This window comes from Hydra vulgaris, chromosome 12 (genome assembly GCF_038396675.1).
Source record: "Hydra vulgaris chromosome 12, alternate assembly HydraT2T_AEP".
Classification (NCBI taxonomy): Eukaryota; Metazoa; Cnidaria; class Hydrozoa; order Anthoathecata; family Hydridae; genus Hydra; species Hydra vulgaris.
The window spans coordinates 57639711-57656929 of record NC_088931.1 but is presented as its reverse complement, the minus strand read 5'-3'; the positions used below and the strand labels follow the sequence as shown (position 1 = coordinate 57656929).

Below are 17219 nucleotides of genomic sequence, written 5' to 3'. Positions count from 1 at the left end.
ACAATCTTATAAAATTTGTAACCACCTCAATTTGAGAGGGGTGCAAACTTTAAATAGTCATAATTTTTTAACGCTCGGAGATTAGTCTATGAAATTCAAAATTTGTCAATGAATATAAATTAAGTTGAGAAAAGTAAAAAAAATACTTTATCAACTTAATGCTCTCACGTTGGGGGCAGTTGTAGTCAAAATTTTACGACTTTTTTGTTCCCATGCTCCTATCATAACAAACATTTGCAAATCATTGTTATTTGACATAAGTATAACCATTTTAATGTTTGGAATTTGCTCCATATCTGGAAGCTAGTTATCACAAAACAACAAAATATGCTGGATCCGCCCCTGCATATATATATATATATATATATATATATATATATATATATATATATATATATATATATATATATATATATATATATATATATATATATATATATATATATATATATATATATATATATATATACAAATAATATACTTATTTATTGAATTAAAAGTATGAAAAAGAGTAAAGTAGTAGAAGTAGTAAAAAGAACTAGTTCTACAAAGTAAAAAAATCAACAACAAAAAAAGGAAAAAAAGAAAGTCTGGTCGCTACATGTAAAAAAAAAAAGGAAAACTAAACATTGTGTGTGGACATTTTAATTTTTGTATAGACTTGTTCCATATAACTTAAGAAGTTTAAAAATTTTTACGTGCCGCTCGGAAACTGCTTATAAATTTAGTTAGAGACAAAAATAGATGCAACTTTTTGAAAAGAATTCATTATAAAATATCCGCCATGTTTATATAAATCGAATACCGCAAAGCATTAATTTTTAAAACTAGTTAAACATCAATTAGTTAATAAAAAACTAATTAAACATTAATTAATTTTTACAAATTATTGACAGGGGGTTAATAATTTGTAAAATTAGATGTTTTAAATAAAATTAATTATATTTATGTAATTAAAATTTCATAAACATTACTTAAAAACAAATTTGTTTATAATTGTTACTTAATATTGTATTAAATTTATAAAATAGTTTTAACTTAATAAATCTAAAAAATACAATTTGTTCCCGTTCTTTGTTTACGTTAAAAAATGTTTACTCTTCAAAAACTGTTTACTAAAAAAATTTGTTTTATGTTATTTATTTATTATTATTAAAGTAAATAATTACGAGTAGCAAAAAAACGCAGCATCTTAATCTAGTTCCTGAAAAAGAAATTAAAAATGCTTGCATACTTCATCAAGGAGAAGTTGGTCATAATAATCACTAACTGCGTGGTTTTACTGAAAATGCGCTTGCGAATGCTTGGTAAGTCACACCTAAATGTCCAACTCAATTTATTTCTTTATATATGCCTAAAACAATGGTACGGAAAAAACAATAAATAGCATAGATTTAATGATAATTCTTTTTTTACTTTAGTCAAATTTGAAATGACTTTAAAATCATAAACATTCTACCTGATACGCGTCTAACAACTCTCTTGTTTCATTAAAGATGTTACGATAAGTATGTGAATATAAAAATATTAAACATTCTACAATATCGGAAAAATAGAGCAGTGTAAAGAGTGTAGGCATTAGAGAGTGCAGGCGTGGATTATGCATCCTCATCTGAGCGCAGAATCTCAGCTTGGAAAAGAGATAGATCAGGTAAATTAAAAAACCCTTGGGTGGGAAATGCAAAACAAAGAAAATTACCCTCATTTTTTACGTTTTTTATTGTTTTATAAACTACTTCAAACTTAAGATAATTCCCTTGTTTCAGGAAAAATTATTGCGGATAAAGAATGTTGCATTTGCTATCGCAAAAAGACTAATAAAAATAGGAACGAATATGAAACGCTTACAAAGTGCGCAACGGAAAGTGTAGCAAACATATTAAAAGAAAACGCTGCAAGTAAAGCTGACGTCCCTTGACTCATGGCTAGTATATAGGGCACAGAATGGCAAACCATAATTTCCTTAAAGTTATATTATCATTAGTTTTGTTACCTTGACTATACAAGACCCCTGTTTAACTACCTAATTATACCTAAAACGATACCAGAAGATATCCATACTATTAGCTATCTTCCTGCCATTAACTCATCATCTACAAACTTGAGCACAGTGCTTGAAGTTCTGCTTCAGTCAAAAGCTAAAGCCGAGAATCTTGGTCTCACAGAAACTGACGTGGTAATGGATCAAGCTATATATGCAAATGCGATGGAAATCCTGATGAATTGAAATCCTGATGATCCTAATCATATTGATTTTAAAAGATTTATTGTCCTCTGAATGGGTGCATTTCACACATCTTATATTTTTCTAGCTGTTATTGGCAAAAGATTTAATGATGGCATTACAAGACTGGATAATTGAAGCTGATATAGTCAGTGTATGGTTTTTTTGCCTTCATGGGTTTTATTGGTGTTGTATTATGTAGCGAATAGTCAAGCAGATTTTTTTTGACCGAAGGGGGTTAAAGTCCTGAAGATATTTTTTTTTATTTTTAAGGTAAAATTTCATTTGAGCGTATTTTGAAGGAAAAGTAATATAACCGTGTTGTTCGAATTTTTCAATATCTGTATAATGCCCTAACTCAGCTGAGGATAAAACATTTCGAAAGTTAGTTTGTTGAAATTAATTTTTCACACACTAAATGCTACCGTAGTTTTTTTCATGTGATCGTCCGAACTATTCTCGCTTTTTATTTTCTATTGGACCGAAATAATGCAAACTCCTAAAACTCATCCAAGTATTTATCGACAGTTTATGTAAGCTTGTACTCCAAAATATTTTGTTTGGATTTCAACAAGTTTTAGTTTTAAAAATAGCTTCAAATTAAATCTTTATAACTTATTATCTTATTGACCGAGATGGAAACTGCTCCGTAAAAAGAACGAGCGGTACGTTTAACAAAGTTCCGTCTGACCAATGCATTGAACAAAATATAAATCAGAAATGCCAAGAAGGAATAAAAGGTTATAGTACATCTGAGAGAACTGATTAACTTAAGGTTGAACGGATGCTCATTTCACCTGCTCCAGAAGATGTTTTGCAGTAAATTTCCTGTGCATGTAAAAAGTCAAAATGTAAAACACAGGTTTGTCTTAGTCGATCGCACTGATTGAATTGTACGGATTTGTGCAACTGTTCGTCTTGTGAAAACACAAATGATTGGTACAACACTTCAACAAAATATTATTTGATTGATTCCGATGCAATTTCAGGATTTTCTGAAACTCTCTCTTTCTTTATATATATATATATATATATATATATATATATATATATATATATATATATATATATATATATATATATATATATATATATATATATATATATATATATATATATATATATATATATATATATATATATATATATATATATATATATATATATAAATATATATAAATATATATATATATATATATATATATATATATATATATATATATATATATGTATATATATATATATATATATATATATATATATATATATATATATATATATATATATGTATATATATATATATATACGTATATATATATATATATATATATACGTATATATATATATATAAATATATATATATATATATATATATATATATATATATATATATGTATATATATATATATATATATATATATATATATATATATATATATATATATATATATATATATATATATATATGTATACAGGGGCTCACAAAGACTTCATGATGCCCGGTGTAGATCATTAAAAACTTACTGAATGCCTCTACCTTAGCATCACTAAAATAAAAATAATAAGTATAATAAAACACTTCTAGTATTTTTTGTCCATTAATGATGCCCCATAAACGTGCTGCCTGAGGTAAACTGACCCGGATCCCCCACACACTATGCGCCCCTCTATATGTACAGATGTTATTTCTCAAGATGTTATTATTTATTGTATGATTTTCTCAAGAGGTTATCAAACGTTTAATATAAATCTATATTTTTTACTTAGATAGAAAAATATATTTCAGCGTGACGTCATCAGCACCAAATTAGGGCCCAAGTTTGACCCTTTAAGCACTTTCAGAAGGGCACGTAAAGTTTTTCTTACTCAAGACATCAACCTTAAACTATTTAATTAGTTTTTTTAATGTCCACTTCATTTCCAAGAAAAAATTACACTTAGCGTCCAGACTAAAAGCATTGGTATCATGGTTGTCATGGTTGTCATGGTTGTCATGTTACTTTGTATTTTTAAACAGAAATTTAAAAACTATACGTTTTTTTAAACGACTTCTCTTATTTTCGCCCTAATATATATTACATTTTAAGGTGCCTATACAACTTTTTCTTCTAATCTACGATCAAATAACGTTTAAAAACTTAATCTTATCTAACAACATTTAAAGAACAAAAATACACTTTGGGAATTACGAAGAAAAGCAATTTTCTGCGCGTGAAACTTTTAAAAGAGGTTTTTAAAATTATAAAACCCCTTAGGGAATTTCGATAAAAATGCAGCGTTTTTTCTAGAGGTTTTATTGTTTACAAAATGCACACTAAGTTTTTCGTGGCAACATGTAAGTAAATACTCTTAGCTCTAAATTAAAATGCGTTACAACTAAGCATCTTGAGTTTTAATATATTCAAACATATATAATATAAAAAGGTAACCTTTATTAATCTTTTTATAAAGTTTTTTAATAAAAGTTTTGAAAAAACAACTTTTTCATGTTTTGTTTAATTTACGTTACATGAAAATGCCAAAAGTTTTTTTCTTGCAATTTTATTTGTTAAAGAAAGTAAAATAACTTACCAACGATAAATTGAAGATATCACCACTACTTCGAGAGTTAAAACTCAGTTTATGCAAATAAGTTTAAAGTGAAAAAAATATTTTACAACAAAGTTTTTTTATCATACGACATCGGTAAGCGTTCTTGCGTCTATATTAATACATATTTATTGAAGGCTAATAAAAAAAAAATTCAAACTGACTTCATGCAGTCAATTATTAAATTATTTTTTTTGATTACGAATGTATTCAGTTGTATTTTAACACTGTCAGTGTTAAAATTCAGGGTGTTCCGACACACTGATTTTTATTATAACTTGCGTGTCCAAGGCACGCTATGAGAAAATTTGCTATGAGATGACCCTACGTCATACACAATATATATTGCATAAACTTCTTTATGTAGATAGCTACGTTTCGGTTTTTAAACGATGTATTTGATTATGTTAAAATGATAGATCTTAGTTTTTTGTTTTTTTTTACAAACTGCATTAATAAACCTTTTAGATTATAAGTCACTATTTATTGATAAAACTATATTCTAATTGTGACCTATTCTACTTTTTTGACAATTTATTCTTTAGCTGCGATAAATCGCTGGCGTTTAAATAATAGCTTTTTAACTTTTTAAGAACACCAAAAGCGTTTGATTGTTGTTAGAGAGTATTTAATTAAAAATTGTTTGTTTTTAGCTGCTGAAACTTTTTCATCGGTGTTGTCAATAGTTAAGGTAAACGATGTTTATTTTTTTTAATTATTTTTTTAGTTTCATTGTAATATTTATAAAAGAATACTTATGAACTAGTAAAGTAAAAAATATGCTAACCTCATTTATTTATTTCTCTTTAAATTATTTATTGGTTTATTGTTTTACTTTGCTATTTTTTATTTAATTTTAAAAAATTTAACTTAATTTTTTAATTAATTTTTTTTTCTTTATATTATTTATTTGTTTTTATAAAAAACTGTCGTTTAAAAGTTTTTTATTTTAGTTTGCTGAAACCCGCAAACAATTTTTGTTTAAATTATACGTCATTAGTAATGCCGTTTTGAATTATACGTCATTAGTTATGCGTGTTTAAATGGCACGTCATTATTAATACCACTTTATTAGCATTATTATAATAAAAATATAATACTTATAATACTTATACTAGTTTAATTAAATACCTCAAGCGCTTAAACTTGTTTTTAGTTTAAACTTAAATTTGTAAATGCAGTTTCTTGATTTCAATTTCAGTCAGCGGTGTAATTTCATCGCAATCCTTTTCCCTCTTTTGTTAAAAATCTAGACAAACCAGGTCTTGAAAAAGGCTGAGCGTCAGCTTCTGATATTTCTTTCGGATTTTTTTGGCTTTATTTTGATTTGTTGAAGGTTTGATGGTTGTGATGAAGATGATGAAAAAGAGGCTGATGGTTTAGATAAAAGGTTTATTGTTTTAAAAGAAAAGTTTGATTTGGGATCTATTTGCAGGTGTTCTCATTGGTGTTAACGCTGAGGAGCTTTTTTAAAAAAAGTTTTAAGGTCACGAAAAGGCGGACATAATTATTCATGGTCAATTGGTTTGCTAGCTAAGTGAAAATATTAAATTTATCACAAATAATTCATTCTCTGAACACTGCAGTTTGATGCAGCTAGAATGCAGCGCAATTTTTTATTACTAGCTGTGCTAGCAATAGAAATGCAGAGTCGTGTTTCTTCCATCATTTCAGCATATCAAGTTTTTTCCAATTCATATTCATTTTTTTCAACACGATTGTTGATGATTTTCTTATTGAATTTTTTCAAGATGTCGAAGTGTCTGAGCATATATCCTGAAATCAGAAACAGGAAATTTTTTTTATCAAATCAATGATCAATATGATCATTGATTTAGTGAAGTGTTAGAGTTATGAAGAGATCCTCTGATCTAGAGCCGTCAGTATAAACGGCTACCTGTAAACAGGTAGCTGTTTCGATGGCTCTTTTTTATTCAATTTTCACAATGTTTGTGGCACTATCGTAAACTAATTGCAATTTGTATCTTATAAACTGGTGGAATGTTTCACATTTACTTAAGGAATTAAATACTCTACCGTTTCCTTAAAGGTAGGTTAATCTATTAGAGTAAATAGATAGCTGTACCTAACAATAAAAATGATGAGCATGTCTTCCTTAGTGTAGTAGTTCCACATATTTGGAGTTTGTTTAAAGCATTATCATGAAATATTTTTTGTATTTAGACATAATCAAAAGATTGAGGACAATTTTGATGTTGACCAATAGAGAGAAGCTCAAATCCATTGTTAGAAGTTTTAACTTTTTATACAATTGGAAATTTTAAAATTAATTTTTTTTTTAGAATTAATCAAAAATGATTATATTAAACAGGGGGGGAATTGGAAGTTTTTAATTATTTTTGAAAAGTTGTAAAGAAAATAGAGATTTAAGAAAAAATAAGTTTTTGAGAAATTGAAAGGTCAATCATTTAATTACTTTTGTTTGAAATTAATCTATATTTTCTTAAATATGCCGCAACTCGTAAAAAACGACTGCTAATCTTTACCATTTAAAAAGACAATTTAAGTACTCTTTAACATAAAACCATTAAAATAATTGCGGACAATTAGTCAAATAGGATAATGAAATGTAATTGTTTTTTTTTTAAACCACAAAAACGCAACTTTATTGATTCGAAAGTTTAAATTATTTACTTTCTTTAATTTAATACATTATTTTGTTTTAAGTTTAAATTTGATAATAATTATTTACCTTATATTAGGAAAAACTCCTTACATAAAAAATTATTTTCCTCCTTATAGTTCTCTAAGAATTAGATAAAATGTGTTTATTTTATGTTTTTAACATTTAAACAATTAAATGTATAAATTATGTTTATTTGTTTATGTTAAATAATTCATATAATAAAGTAGTATGACTAAATACTTAATATGGATTTTAAAACATCCTTTTTAGGAAACAACTGCGTTCGAATTTTAAGGGTCTTAAAAAAATCCCAAAGTTTAAGGTTTTAAAACTTGGTGTTAACGTATTAACACCAGTTTAACGTATTAACACACAATTTTAAAACTATATTTTTGCTCAAAAGCTTTAATTCAGACAGGTTCCTTTTTTGAGGTCTTTTTTATAAAATATGGCTATTATTTGTTAAATTTTGAAATAGTCTTGTTTCATTTGAGACCCAACTTCACATTCTAAAAAAATATTCGGTTTTATCAGGAACCCATCTGAATTTTGAAAGTGTTGAACAAAACCCCAAAGTTTAAGGTTTTAAAACCATATTTACTATAAAATACAGGGTGGATGCTCGAAATCCGGACACAAAATAAAAATTACAATAAAAGTATTAGTTTCAAAGCTCTATTTCTGAAATTTTAAACAGTAATGTACACATATACGAGCTTTCATTTCACTCAATTTAGCTGCCTTTAGCTTCAATGACTTGCTCAATACGCTTCCTGAACTTGGAGCAAGCGTACTCCACCTCATCGGCCAACATGTTGGCAGCTGCAGTAGTAATTGCTCGCTTTAGAGATTCAACAGTGTTGTGACTTGATTTATTGGTCTCACGTTCCAAAGTGCCCCAGACATAATAGTCCAATGGATTGAGATCTAGTGAGTTTGGAGGCCAAAATTGCTTCGACCAGAACATAGGGAGATTCTCTTCAAGCCAACCCTGTACCAAATTGGAGGTATGAGCAGGAGCTGAGCCTTGCTGAAACACATATGGCCTACCATTGGAACACTTGTCCATCCAAGGTTTTACCACCTTAATCAGAAGGTCCAAGTAGACTCCTTTGTTGACATTTTGGCCCTTCAGGTGTGGTGGCATGACATGGCCTTTGCTGGAAACAGACATAAAGACATGGACAGAGGCTGGAAATTTTGTCTGACCAATCACTGGGACATCTTCTGGGTCTTGAGCCAACCATCTGTCATTTCTTCTGTTCACTTTGGCATCCACAGTAAAAATTTTCTCATCGCTGAAAAAACGAAGTTTACAGGCAGCTTCATGTTTTATTGATGATAAAAGAACGGAACGCTTAGCCACTCTCTTCTCCTTCATTGAAGCAGGCAGCATCTGCCTGACTTTCAGGACATAGGACTTGTACCTAAGGTCATCACAGATCACTCTTCTCATGGTGTAATGAGACACATTTATATCTTTGCTCAGTTTCCTGATGGAGGTGCTGGGGTTTTTGTTGATCGACTTCTGTACTCTGCTGATGAAGGCCTTATTTCTACAGACTCTGCACCATCATTAAACCTCTTTGCAATATCATAAACTGTGCTTTTTGGGAAGCCAAACAATTTTATAATCTCCCGGACAGAGTTCCCGGCGCGGAGGGACTCAACCACGGCAACTCTACGGTCATATTCCTTTGACATGATGTGCTAAATTTGCAATTTTTTATTTTTTTTTCCCAAGAGTACAATATTTGTTTTGATTAATGTTTGAATTTCGCAGCATAGAATTTAAAAACAAAAAAATGCTGGCAAATTTAAAATTGTCCGGATTTTGAGCATCCAACCTGCATATAGCTAAGTTCTTGATTATATTATGCATTATATAGCATAGTTCAAGATTTTAAATCCGTTAGTTGTATTATTTATATTTTTTTAATTATCGTACTTTCACGTTTTACGCTTAACTTATAAAGATCTTTTTAATGCGAAACAAGCTATTTTGGCGAAAATATCAACTAAAATTGATTTAAAGTTAATTCCGGAGTTTAGTAGAAACGATCAACAATCAGTTGCAGAATGGCTGGAAAAAGTTTCGGAAATTGCTGAGGTCAAGTTCTCGTATGAATAATTACTACTATACAAATACTTGCGCTAGCAAGAGCATTCATGACTGAAGAACAAAACGATAGAACAAATGAAAATTTTGCTGCTGCTGTAACGAGAAGATGTGCTGAGCTAAGGCCGCTTGATGTTTAAATACAATCGGTTTGCTATGAGTGTAAACTCCCCAATCATTTTGAAAGAGATTGTTATTTGCGAAGAAATAGTAATCGAAACAAGTCAGGTCGAAGACGGGAGATAAGTGATGATCTGTGTTACTCGTGTTAAGAGTGCGAACACATAAAGAACGTGTCCAAAAAACGTAACGAGGGAGAAGACGTTTGCGCCAGCTCTCTCCCTGAACAATCAGTAATATGCGTTACTTACTATACGCTTGTCATTAGTGGTGTTCTTCGGAATGTGTTGATTAACTATTGCATCGTTTATAAAAAATGTGCGACATGACAAAAAATATACCTGGTGCTACATTTTTTTTGGTGATAACTTTAAATAGACAACAACTATCAAAAGAACGGCGAAGAGAGTTCCCTGCAGCATACTCGAGGCAGTTAATTGGTATAACGCTAGTCCAAAAGATAGTTGTAAGTCTTCTACTGCACTTGTAAATAAGTTATATCAATAAGAAATTATAGAGAGGAATTGACAAGAATAAGAATGCACATGATCCTTAGAAGAAGATAACCAACAACTTTAAACTTGGCGATAAAGTATGGGTTAAACCCCATACTTTATCGCCATAACATCGGATAACCGATGCGACTCTGAATACAAGATTGGAATAATTACAGGGATAATCTCGGAGCAAACGGTATAAGTGGACAAAATGTGCCAACATATATACGAGGCCTGAGACAATCAAGAGTTGACATTGGTTCGACTGAAGACCTTAGACAAGTAAGAGGTGACAATGATTTGAATAAGGACTCAGAATATAATGAAGAACTATGCATTGTGCTGCCGGGTAATGAAACAAACAAGACGCCAATGTTGCAATAAAGCTCGCGTGATAGGAGGATCCCTGAACATTATAATCTTGAGACGGAGTGGTCGTTTTGACCAAGGGAAAGTGAAAATATAGCTAAAGATTGTTTTAAAGCTAACGTTTGATCAGCGTTACTTGTAAATAGTTTTATGTGTATAAAGAGGTAGTTGTATATAAAATAAAGACATATTTGTAAATATCAAGAGAATTAGTTTGTATATAAATTATGATGAATTGCATTAAAATAAATGAGGCGTTTTACGCTTAACTTATAAAGATCTTTTAAATATGAAGCAACAATGTCATATTTAACTAAGTCGTTTTTAAGTTTTACAGAGGATTTGAAACATCGGTAAAAAAAATGTAGTTTTGTTTCAATATTCTAAGAAATGATATCCAATAATCTAATTTTTATTTTTTCATTAATATATACTTTGTGTTCATATAAAAAAAGATTAAATTACAAAGAAACGGTTACATTATAATATAAAAGATGATATATAAAAACAGACAGGGACTCAAATAAGGTGCCACCTTATTTGAGCCGCTGTCTGTTTTTATATATCACCTTTATGTAAAGTAACCGTTTCTTTATTCGTTTCTTAGTCATCCGTACCATATGAATGACTAACATAAAGATAAAAAAATTCAACTTAATTTTTAGTCTTCTAAAAGAGAAAATGCTTTTTAGGCCTAGTTTTTTTTTGCTTTATTTAATTTTTAAAAAATGACATTTTTCATCACCATTTTTATTCACCACTTTTAGATATAATAACAAAAAGTATATACAAAAAGCGAAAAAGCATTGAATATCTGAAAAAATATTATTTTTATAGAAGTTTCGGGCAAGTAAAACTTTAAGTTTGGGTGTTATTTTTAAGTTCAGAACTAAAAAATCAGCTAAAAGCCGCACCTGAGATTACAAAGCAATCTCTGAAATTACAAAGTAATCTCAGGAATAAATGAGGCTTGGAAGATTATCTCTAGAATACTAAGTAGGTAATTTGAGGTAAATTTTTTTGTCAAAGTTAATGGTACACAGTTCTTTAAAACAAACTAAGACCACCAAGAGCTTGGTAAATAAATATAAAGTTTGAATCCCCTCAATTTGAAGGAGTTAAAATTTTTATAAAGTCATAATTTTCGAAAGCTCTAAAAATAATGTATGAAACTAAAAATTTTACCGATGAATATAAATTTAGTATATATATTTTATATTTTAGAGTGTTAAGAGAATATTGTATGAAATTTAAAATTTATCCATAAATGTAAATTTAGAATAATAAAAAAAGAAATTAAGAATAATAAAAACAACTACAATTTATGAATTTGTTGCTCTCGCTTTTGGGGCAGTTGTGGTTAAAATTTTATATTTTGTGGTTAAAATTCAGGCTCTAATCATCCCAATTTTTTCTAAAGCATCCTTATTTGACATAAGTATAAACATTTAATGTTTGGAGTTTAAAACATGGCAATAATATTATTATCACCCAGTCTTCAAAAAAATTTGTGTCAACCCACACTATAGAAGTTTAATTATAATGTACTTCTGAAGATTCATTCTCCCTCCAAATACCGTACAAATGATGAGCCTTATAATACAACGCAAGGTGGAAGCCCAGCGGGCACAGGACGCATAAAAAAATCTTTTAAAAGTCTTTTAAACATTTTAGTCGTCATTTGAAAGTCTTTTGAACGTTTTTGAAAGTCTTTTGAATGATCAAAAGACGTCTTTTTTTAGTCCTGTGCCCACTGGGAGTAGTCTACCATTAACAGGTACTGCAAACTTTATGGGTATTAAGTGTTTTAAACTATTAATGATACGTTCTGGTTATTTGCATTTCCTCTTTACGATAACATCCTTTCTCCCCGGATCACCAGGTATATCTGTTTAATCGTGAAAGACTATATTTTTAGGCATTACGTTTTTTAAATTTCCATATTATGAAATATTCTCATCAAAACTTCAGCACGAGATCTTTTCTCTTTTTGTCAAAATCTTTGAGGTAAATGATTTTCTTGGCAGTTCAAAAAGCCAATAACAAAGTCATTTCTCGGCAAAGTTTCTTTAAAACGTTTAATTGTAACATTTTTTTAATCTGATCAGTTTTTAAAATAATTCGTTAATCATTATTTTTTATAGGATATCCCCATTCTGCTTAGATTATCAAATTAGAGTTATACAGTTTGATTACCATGCTTCTTCACATCTTTTCTCATTACGTCTAGGTAATACTGATTGAGATATCTTCATCTGCCTTCTTTAAATTTTCAAATTTGAAAAATTTTAATTTTGTTTTTGAAAATTTAAAAATTTTAATTTTGTTTTTAATTTTAAGTGTGTGGAAAAACATTAAATTAAAAAAAAAAATTATTCAGATGATTGCTTTAATAAGATATTTAAGTTCAAACAAAATCTAACCCTAAAAATCAAACTTTTTTTTGGAAATTTGGTTTTTAGCATGAAAGATTTTAAAAGGCAATTTAAAAACAAGAGAAGCTATTTTGTTGGAAATTTTCTTTTAATTTCAAAAATAGTTTTAGATTTTTATAATCTTACTCCGTTAAAAAGTTATGACGGAAAAAAGATTTTCTTCAGTTTTTACCTTAAACCAGACACAATAAATTTACCCTATAATCAATTGAAATTTAATAAATTAATCTGTTTATTATTTTTTCACACAATTTGAATTTTTTTATTATGATAAAGTTAATTTATTTTATAATTTTTTTACACTGGCTGAATTTTTTTCATTTGGGTTTTTTAAGTTTTCACACTTTCGTGTTAATTAATTTTGTACTTTTGCACTTATACTATTGAAGTTGAAGTGCAAAAGTACACAAAGTAACCACAAAAGTGCATCGCTTTTTCAATTTCAAAAATCTTTAACTGAATTGAATTTACTAAACTTATAATGGCAAAAAATAAAACAAAAGGGAAGCCTTACACTGAGGAAACAATAAAAAACGCATTAAATAAGATTCCCGCCCATTTATCTCACATTCTGCAGCCTTGTTGTTGGTGTCTTTTGCCATGTTAAAGATGTTTGGCGTGATATTTTAAGAAAATCTTATGATGAAATTGGTTTTAGCAGTTTGTCCAAAAAAAATTTCTAAAGTCTCCTTATACAGTCGTATAGAAGCAACAAAGTGTACTCAAAACTCGTACTCAAACCATTGCTGGCTTTGAAAACACTGGGCTCTTTCCATTAAATCAAGACAGCATTGACAAATCAAGTTTACAAATTTGTCAAACTTTTATTAACACCTTAATAACATCATCAGCATTTACAAAATCACCACGCAATCCAAGTTCTTTGCCTCAAACTGCTCAATAAACACAAACCTTAATTCCGCCTACAACTCCAACTTCAATTTTAACTACAAATTTAACTTCTCAAGAAGAATTGGTGACTCGTGTAAAAATCAGTCTTGAAAGAGCTCTCTTGAAGCAATTTCAATTCCTAAACGCTTACAAGCATCCTGCAAAAAAAGCCAGAAACGTTAGAACAGTGGCTGGTCAAGCGTTTAGAGAAGAAGCGTGATTAAACAAGTTAAGAAGAAAGAAGAAAAAGACGCAAAGCTATTAAAACGAAGATATGTTGAAATTGAAGCAGCAGAAGTAGAAACTCCTGCCAAGAAAGCCAAAAAAAAGTACAAAAAGTGCCAAAAGTTTTTTGAAAATGAAAAGCCAGAGATGCAAGTTTTATGGAAAACTTGTGAAAAGTCAAGTTGCAGTTCGTGGCTTTGTGAACCTTGTCTCCCAAAATGATATATAAAAGGCGAAGAATTCTTTTGCACGAAAAGTTGCCGAACTTAGTTTATAAACTTTTCATTTTTATTTCAAACTCAAGCTTGCTTATGTTTTTTTGTTTGTATATTATTACGTATATATTTTAACAATAAAAATAAAAATATTGAATTTACCGATTTATCTATGTTTTTTTCATATAATTTAGAAATGTCCGCTTTTAGGGACAATTTTCCGGAAAAGCGGACACTTTTTAAAAAAATAAAATCTTATTTTCCATAGATACTTGAAATTATTTTTTTTTTTTTTTTTTTTTTTACACTGCAGAATTACTTTAATAAACAAAAAAGTCGATTTGGCCAGGGGCTTCTTAGCCCCCTTCAGCTTCTTTGGCTTTGTTTTATATAAAGTAGAGTGAGTGTTTAATATTGTATTTATATTTTTTTAAATTAATAATTGCATATAATATTATTTGTTATTTTTAATCTTAACTTTATCAAACGATAGTTAACTTTAATTTTGCCATGGTTAAATTTATGGTGCGGTATTTAACGTAATCATGCTACTAACTTTATTTGATTTATCATTTTTAGATTATTAAAGTGTATTTGTTGTTGCAAAAAATTGGAATACAAAAATAAAGTAAATTCAACCTTGGTTTTTAAAATAAATTTATAAAAAAAGTAAAATTGAAATGAATTTTAGTTTTTAAATTTAATAGCAAAATGTCTGATGCAAAAAAAATTGCTAGTTCTAAAGCAAAAGCATCATCTGCAATCCGCAATGAAAGTTGGAAATATATACAAAAGTACGTTAATGTATTAGTTAACAATGACGAAAACAACAATGACAAACGAGTCTACGTTCTTAAACTTGATGTGGCCAATGAAAAAATTCGTAATCTTTTGAAGTTGGATCAACCTAAAGAAATACTGGATTACTATCGAAACACGATTCTTAATTTAGGTAAATAACTTTTGTAATTGTTATTTTATTGGAATATTCTGCATAACTGCGTCTGCTATGGTTCTTTTTTTCTTTTTTTTTTTACTCATTTTCATGTTTTATTTTTTAATTACTATTAGGAATGATTGTTCTACGATTTTCAATTGAAGAGAAACGAAAGAAACTAAAAGATATCCTGTGTTGTTTATCTGATGCTTGGGATTATTTTTATTCAACGACCCTTCATGAGATAATGGCAATTTTCATTCCATTGGGAGATCTCGTTTTTGAAGTAAGAAATATTACATTGCTTGCCTTCAGAGACTTAGTTTTGTTAAAAACAGGAATAGAGGCAGTGCTTGAAAACGGGCAAAACATTTCACCGCACATAAAGCAAATGTTTATAGTTCTAGCTAGCATTCACGAGTCGAAACCTGCTAGTGAAAACTATATGCGATTGGAAGCACTAACCGTAAAAGTAGTTCGCCCTTATATAGGTGTAAAAGGATATTATCCTCCTTTTGATGAGATAGAAGTTAGTAGCTCTTCAACTCGCAATTCTCTAAGTAAAAAAAAAGATAAAAAAAAACTAACTAAAACATCAGAGGAAAGTACAAAAATTTCTCAACTAACACACGAAGTTAGTACTCTTAGTGTTACTTTAAGTGAATCAAATGAGCTATCTGAATATATTGGAGAGAGAAATCAAAGATGGGAAAGCAGAGAAGGAATGCTTGATTTGGAATCTGTAAAATGATGTTTTTGATCTATTTATATTTTATTTTATGGCGAATTTATTTGTTTTTACGTATTAAGCAACTTGTACTTTATGTACAAAAAAAAAGCAGCATAAGATGTAGTATATATGATTTTTTACGTGTACCCGATTACCGAAAACATTAGCATAAGTGCAAAAGCTTAAAAAAAATTAAAAGAAAGTGAGTAACTATATAAGCACAAACCGAGGTAGGTTTGCTAAGCAATTTGCAAAGTGTTGCTCAGTTGAAATTCTGAAACGAATTCGTACCAAAGTCAGTCTTAGTAAAATTGTTCTCTGCCTTGTGTCTAATAATAAATCTATTAACAGGTCTACTACTTTATACCAGTGTGCGTCAGACAAAGTTATTAAATGTTTTCCAATACTTTAAACTTTCACACGCTTGTTCGAAGTTTAGAAATCTTAGCCTATAAAAAACCAAATGTTTTTTTCTTGTGACAAAAGTAGTATTAATTATAATATAAAAGTAATATGACGATAATTACACATTTGACATTTAAAAAATCAATCATTTCTATGGTTTAGTAAAAACTAATATTTTATAGAAATTAGAAACTTTTATATGTAACGGGTGATGTGGTAGTTATCGGATGAATCTGAATTTAATTATTTGAGCATAATAATTTGTTTTTGTGGTCTTATGCGTAGGCATAAACGTTCTATAAAATAAAATGTAAACTTTATTATTTGAAACTCAATTATTTAAAATGAGGTTAAATGCAGCTGAAAGAGACTCTTTTCGAAAGCGACACAAAACGTTTTTTTGTAAATAAACCTAATAAAAAAAAAAAGAAATCATAAATCATTTTGAAAAGGAAGGATTTGCTCGAAGTTCAATATATGATAACCTAAAAAGACTTGAAACTATTCAATCCTTTTCTGATAGAAAGCACCCTGATTGTCCAACATCCTGGACTAGAGAAAAGACTTCTCGAGACTTCTCAACAATCGAAAAGGGGTCAATTAGAGAAAAACAGGTTTTAAATTTGGTGTAAATCACTCGACAATTGGTCGACTCTTAAAAAAAATGAATATTAAGTATAGAAAACGTAAAAAAACTCCAAAATAAGCTTTAGAACAACAATTAAACGCAAAGAAAAGAAGCAGGAAACTAGTTAACCAACTCTATAACAAAAAATTGCTTCTGGTCATCGACGACGAAAAATACTTTTGTTTTGC

The 17219-nt window shown here is 28.8% G+C and overlaps 1 protein-coding gene across 11 annotated transcripts; it reads left to right on the top strand.

Annotated features, from left to right (window-relative positions):
* Positions 1-4491: 4491 nt before the first annotated feature.
* On the top strand, positions 4492-16124 carry LOC100200744 (proline-rich protein 5). Of its 11 annotated transcripts, none has more exons than XM_065813833.1 (6): positions 4499-4559; positions 5467-5504; positions 14645-14731; positions 14911-14959; positions 15039-15283; positions 15403-16124. In XM_065813833.1, the coding sequence occupies exons 5-6, from the start codon at positions 15043-15045 to the stop codon at positions 16017-16019; spliced, it is 858 nt and encodes a 285-aa protein (XP_065669905.1). In that variant the 5' UTR covers positions 4499-4559; positions 5467-5504; positions 14645-14731; positions 14911-14959; positions 15039-15042; the 3' UTR covers positions 16020-16124. The 11 variants fall into 11 exon arrangements, with proteins under 11 accessions (XP_065669910.1, XP_065669912.1, XP_065669905.1 ...); XM_065813832.1 differs by having other exon boundaries at positions 4534-4648; XM_065813836.1 differs by having other exon boundaries at positions 4534-4648; positions 15023-15283.
* The last annotated feature ends 1095 nt before the right edge of the window (positions 16125-17219 follow it).